This window comes from Atta cephalotes (genome assembly GCF_000143395.1).
Source record: "Atta cephalotes unplaced genomic scaffold scaffold00058, whole genome shotgun sequence".
Taxonomy (NCBI): Eukaryota; Metazoa; Arthropoda; class Insecta; order Hymenoptera; family Formicidae; genus Atta; species Atta cephalotes.
Genome location: NW_012130122.1, coordinates 1401791 through 1407885, shown reverse-complemented (window position 1 = coordinate 1407885; position 6095 = coordinate 1401791). Strand labels below are relative to the sequence as shown.

Below are 6095 nucleotides of genomic sequence, written 5' to 3'. Positions count from 1 at the left end.
GTTATAACTGTCCAACATTTTTATATACGTAATAATGGAATTAGATTTTGAAAAAATGTTATGTTTATGAAATAATTTATGTGCAAATATTTTTAAGAAAAAATGCACAGAGTGCTTATAATTTAAAAAATTTTAGAATGTGTATTAATATAGGTCATTCTCTTTATATAAAAATAGATATGTATATGTATAATCTTATAATTATAATCTTACTTGTTTAAAAAATTTTTAGTTATTTTAGAGACTTGTAAATATTAAATATTAATTATGACATAATATTTAAATTACATATTGTTTACTGTATTTAATAATTTAGATAAATAGCAAAATTAGTATACCTTCTTTTTTCCACCAGAAAATTATGATTCTTATCAAGCAACTTATGGCTGGTAGAGTAAATTGTAGATTATCTAGCATTAATATAATGTCTCCAAAAATTCTTGTTAAGGAATGTATAGAAGGAATAAGGAGTCCCAATGTTATACTCAAAAATACGACAAGCACTCGAAAATTGCTCATTAATTGCTGTCGAAAATTTTGTGCAGTTTTAGGCCAAAGTCCAATCAAATTTAAAGAGAAACGATTTAGTTTTACCGCCCATTCGAAATCTACCTGCAGAAATCTTAATAAATTCAAAATTTATTAAAAAGATCACCTGCATTATTTTTAAAACATGCTTAAGTAAAGCCATAGTTAAATATGTAAATATAATATTAATTATATTTAATTGAATGCAAAATACAATGTTTAGAAACACTTCACTTTTCAATAATCACAGATCTAATTATAATAATCACTTTTTAATAATCACGTAAGTTGAAAAAATAATAAATAAAAATCACTCAAAATTTCAAATTAAATGTAATTAATATTTTAATAAAATAACAAATAGTATCATAAAATGCAATAATTTAAAGTTTTTTAAGGTTATTATTAGTCGCACAAATTGTAATGAAAATATTTCTATTGACACTTTCTCAATTACAGTCATTTATATAATCAAGAAAATAAACACCTCGATATCCATTATATTTTGAAGTTTCCATATTGAATGTTATCTAGCGACTGATGTCTGCTTCTCTTTCATGAATCGACGTTACCTCCTACTCAGAGAAAAACTTTTCTTGCGCATGCTCTCTATAATAATTTTTGAGAAAGATGAACAAAGTATTAAGTATTAAACGTTCTGTACCTATGAAGTTTCCATCATTTCAATACTGAACATCGCACAAAACATTCGTGAACAAAAAATTTAATAACAGGGATGTCATGTTAGCAAGAAAAGACGTATGCATATATCCATTATTCTCTCATACTTCTATAATCTATAGTTTATAACTATAGTTAGTAATAAGCTATAATAATACATTAAAATATGTTTGTTGATAACAGTTGCTGTAGCAATCTGCGCTCACTACATAATATCTTCCTTTTTTGTTGTTTATATAATAATTGTATATATATATATATAAAATCTTCTGTAACTGGATAATAAGTTGAATCATTAAATTAATTTTGAAATAAATCATTATACCTCAAAACTGTTTACAATAAAAATGAATGAAAAAGACTGTCAGAGAAACTAAGCATATTTTGTTTAACATAACTTTTATTTTATTAAATAAATAACTTTTGAAACTAATATTATAATATAAAATTAGTTAATTTATATCTAATGACATATTTAATTAATAAAGTATTATATAAAATAAATAGTTAAATATAAAAAAAGACTGGCTTACAATTTAATAAGTATCTGCTAATGATTATTTCAATTCTTAAGTCAATTAAATTTTCCGATATCATTTTTTATATTACTAATACATTTTTACCATTACTTAAGAATTCTAAGTACATTCTACGTGAATAATGCAATAAGATTTATTTGCAAATGACATTTAATAATATCGGCACATTTCTATCGTATTCTATCAAAAATGTATCATATTGGCAAAAAAAGTTATCATTTTTCTTACTTTGTATCACCTTCTTGTTGTATGCAAAACGGATATATAACCAACGGATGTTTTTACTAACTAAAAGATATATTTTTAAATAATAATATAATTAATAATATAAATTTAGTTAAATAATCATAAAGTTGGATGAAGATTGTATACTTGGTATATAAAATAAAATAATTCAAATTTTATATAGATATAGTAGATTTCAACTAAATGTTTATGACATTGAATAATATTTTAATATAATAAATATAATTAAATATATATCTTACACTGCAAAATGTGGCCATTGTAACAGGAGACATTTTTCCAACGGTAAGACAAATCTGTTTAGAACCTCTTGTCATTAAGAGCAACAAATCTCCTGCAATTTTTGGATCCATGATGTACCATTTATTACTATACGCCGCATAGTATACCTTGTTACACTTAAAAATATTAAAAGTACTTTTAGATATCAATTATTACATTGCTTCATATATAAATAAAAATTAATTATTATATTATATATGCACAGTAGTTTGTAGTTAACATGCAAAATTATAACATCAATTTAGTAATTCTGAAATAAAATAAAATATTCATGTAACTCATTACCTGAGCCACTAAAATTTCGCCAAGGACACAATATAGGCACATGTGTGTAAATATATTGATAATAGTGGATATGAAATAGATCAAGTGAGTAATCGACATATCATTTCCCTCATCAAATAGCTAATTGAGTTATGAAAAAACATAAACGATACAACATAATTATTTCTATTAATATTAATATTAATATTTAATTTTGTAATAACATGTAAATTTAAATGTAATAACTTATTGATTATAATTAATAAAATGTACGTAATTATTCAGCAGGACAATTTAGACATAAATGTCTTTTTATTCAATTTTCAGTTTCAATAATACTTACGCTAATTATCCGAAATCCATAGAAAGCAAAAAGTATCGCAAAATATATAAATAAAGAGAGAAGTATTCCATTATACGTATCTTCAATGATATCAATAGCTCTATGAAAGACATTTTTTATACCAAATATGTTCAATCATATTTTATATAGATTATCACATACATATATATGTTTTCTTACAAGTAACAAACCTAAGCAAACGTATATGTTTTTCTATGCAGCGTTTTAGCATTTTGGGATAATTTTTGTATTTATCCAAATGTTGTATACGATTCTCAAGAATGTTTAATTGTCCGCATATATGAAAAACCACGAGACTGAGAAAATTGTCCACTCCAGTATAGGCCATCATACCGATAGCTACATAGACCGCTTGACTAATAAATGTTAATTCATATTGCGGCCTTTTTGTTATATCATAAATATAATGAGATTGTAAAGGCATTGGTATCCTTCCTGGATCAGTAATATTAGGTGTCAGTCTCATTGTCACTCCAAAAATAGGCAGCACAGAAATAAAAGACCATTGTAATCCCATTATGCAATAGGAACAAATAATAATTATTCGTGCAGTTTGCGCTCTTCGTATCATTAAATTTCTCTCTTGATCATTTTTTATGTTTATCCAATCCTTCATGATCATGTTTATAATCGGTATAACAGCTTAAAAAGTAAATAATTTTATACACATTTTACAGCATAATGAAGATAAAGTCAATCCTAAACCATAAAAAACATATGAAAATGTCATATTTAAAAAATTTTTTTAAATTTATTAAAGCATAATAATATTATAATTTAAAATCAGAAATATTAATTAATCTATGAAAAAGTATCATGGAAATTTAATAATATTATTTACATATGTATGTCTTTACATTTATGTCAATAAAAAAATCTTCTTTATTGACATAAATATATGTATACGTGTTTATGTGCATATACTGAAAAGATAAATATAATATATTCTTTTTAATAGCTTAATAACTATATAATATTTTTATTTACAAAAAATTGGTGATAAAAATAAAATAAAATCTTATTTAAAAGATTTTATTTTAAATTTTATATATGTCTATTTTTAATTTATTTTTTTCTAACATTTATAATATCATAAATTTGTGAGAAAATACTTAATAAATATTTCATAAATTTTTTAAAAAGCATACTAACATGATTAACTATATATAATAAATAAGATGTATTTATTTATAAGTTGAATCTTTATATCTGTGAATAAATATGAAGGATTTAAGGGTATAATAATTTATATTCAACTTTTTAATATTTTATTATATTATTTACCGTACTTATAGCTTGTAAACAAAAATGATGGTTACCTTTTTTTTTCCACCAAAAAATTATGATTCTAATCGAGCAGCTCATTACTGGTAATGTAATTTGTAAATTATCTAATATCAATAAAATATTTCCAAAAACTATTATCAATGAATGTATTGAAGGAATAAAAAGGCAGAATGTTATTCCCAAGAAAGCTATCAGCACTCGAAAATCGCACATTAACTTTTGCCGAGGATTTTGAACGTTCTTAGGCCAAAGTCCAAGGAAATCTAAAGTGAAACGGTTTAGTTTCACTGCCCATTCGAAATCTGCAGAAACCTTGATAAGTCCGAAGATTGTTAAAAAGATTATATAATTCAAAATATACTATATAATACAATACCATAATTAGGCCAAAAAATTATGAAATACGTTTAAAATAATATATCGAAGAATTTTTGCTTAAAAGTTTAATCAAGTAAGTTTAAAAATTATTTATAAGAAGAAACAAATAACTAATAATTATGATCGAATTTAAAGGTGCCGTAATTAGCTAATAGATTACAATATTTGATAATATAATACAGATATTAATGTATTTACATATATTAAGATTAATACAGATGTTAAATAAAAAATACGATACACTATAAAAAGTTTATAATTTCTATTAATGATGATTTAATAAGACATAAATTATTTCTATTACAAATACTTTCACTCTTTGCACATATTGTAAGTAAAGTAAATATTCTTCCTTAAAATTTTTATTTACAGCTACAATGATCAAGACTATAAGCACCTCGGTCATATTTCAAACTTTCCATGTCCAATGTTATTTAAAGACTGATGTCTCTGTCTTTTTCATGAATCGATGTTACCTCCTGAATATTATTCAAATATTTTTCGTGCGCATGCTTTTAATATGTCTTCTTGAAAGTATCAAACAATCGACTTGTAACAAGAAATTTTAAATTTCCTCCGTTAACTCTAGTTTCAAATTTTTATCAAATTTCTAAGAACTTGAGATATTTACGAATAAAAAGTTGCAAGTTGATCATGCTGTTGGAAAAAGCGCCCGTACGTATGGTATATTCTCACGCGTCTGGAAAAGGCTATAAAGCTCTAACTGTAGTTAAGAAGAATTCGCATTAAGTATCACAGTACTTATAGTGTTCATTTTTTAATAGAAGGAATATATTTGCAAATTGCATTTCATTTGTTATATAATACGATATTATCGAAAGTCAAAAGAATTTAATAAGTAATAATTATAAGTGCAAAAAAATTTGTGATAATTAACATTAAATAATCCAAAATAATATTTAATTCATAAAATATATGTTAACATTCATTTGAAATATATAACTCCTATGAAAAGAAAAGAATAGGAAAGTAATGTGACATTATTGCCTTTAATTACACGTTTTTGTGTATTTTATTAAAAAGTTAATGATTGCAAAATTGAAGTATTATAATAACTTTTATATCTTATAGAAAATACTTTCTAATCGATATTTATATATCTAAAAAATTTGAGCTTTTATTTATATTTCTAAAGATTTTTAACTTTTATTTATGTTTCTTTGATTTTTAGCTTTTGTTTAAGAAATAGTCTAAAAAATAATGTGATATAATAGTATTGATGATCTTTCTTACATTTTTTATTGTCACTTCTAATACAAACAATACACAATAAGGCGACAGTTTTAAGCAGAAATATATATTTTATTTAGACATATAACAAAATATTTTTTATTAACAAATATTTTTAATTAACAAACAGAAAAGAGTAAGTGAACTGCAAATACGGGATAATACGATATTATATTGTAATTACTATGGTGTATCGCGTGGAGGTTACCCGATTGAATTTATACGTTATGCGTGCACGCAATAAGTACATATATATGTATTTTCTCTCTCTCTCT

General features: G+C 23.5%; 1 protein-coding gene across 1 annotated transcript; it reads right to left on the bottom strand.

Moving 5' to 3' along the window:
* Positions 1-1982: 1982 nt before the first annotated feature.
* On the bottom strand, positions 1983-3526 carry LOC105623494 (odorant receptor 13a-like). Its single transcript, XM_012204889.1, has 5 exons — positions 3075-3526; positions 2884-2983; positions 2562-2681; positions 2237-2392; positions 1983-2036 (listed from the first exon to the last, which is right to left on the bottom strand). Exons 1-5 carry the CDS (start codon positions 3524-3526, stop codon positions 1983-1985), a joined length of 882 nt encoding a protein of 293 aa, XP_012060279.1.
* Positions 3527-6095: the final 2569 nt, after the last annotated feature.

What these genes read in the sequence shown, in the direction of transcription:
- LOC105623494 (XM_012204889.1), bottom strand. Translation starts at nt 3,526, where the DNA reads ATGATCATGAAGGATTGGATAAACATAAAAAATGATCAAGAGAGAAAT. An exon ending in GCGAAATTTTAGTGGCTCAG is followed by an intron (nt 2,393 to 2,561) that starts GTAATGAGTTAC and finishes AATATTTTTAAG; the next exon opens with TGTAACAAGGTATACTATGC. An exon ending in CAATGGCCACATTTTGCAGT is followed by an intron (nt 2,037 to 2,236) that starts GTAAGATATATA and finishes TATATCTTTTAG; the next exon opens with TTAGTAAAAACATCCGTTGG.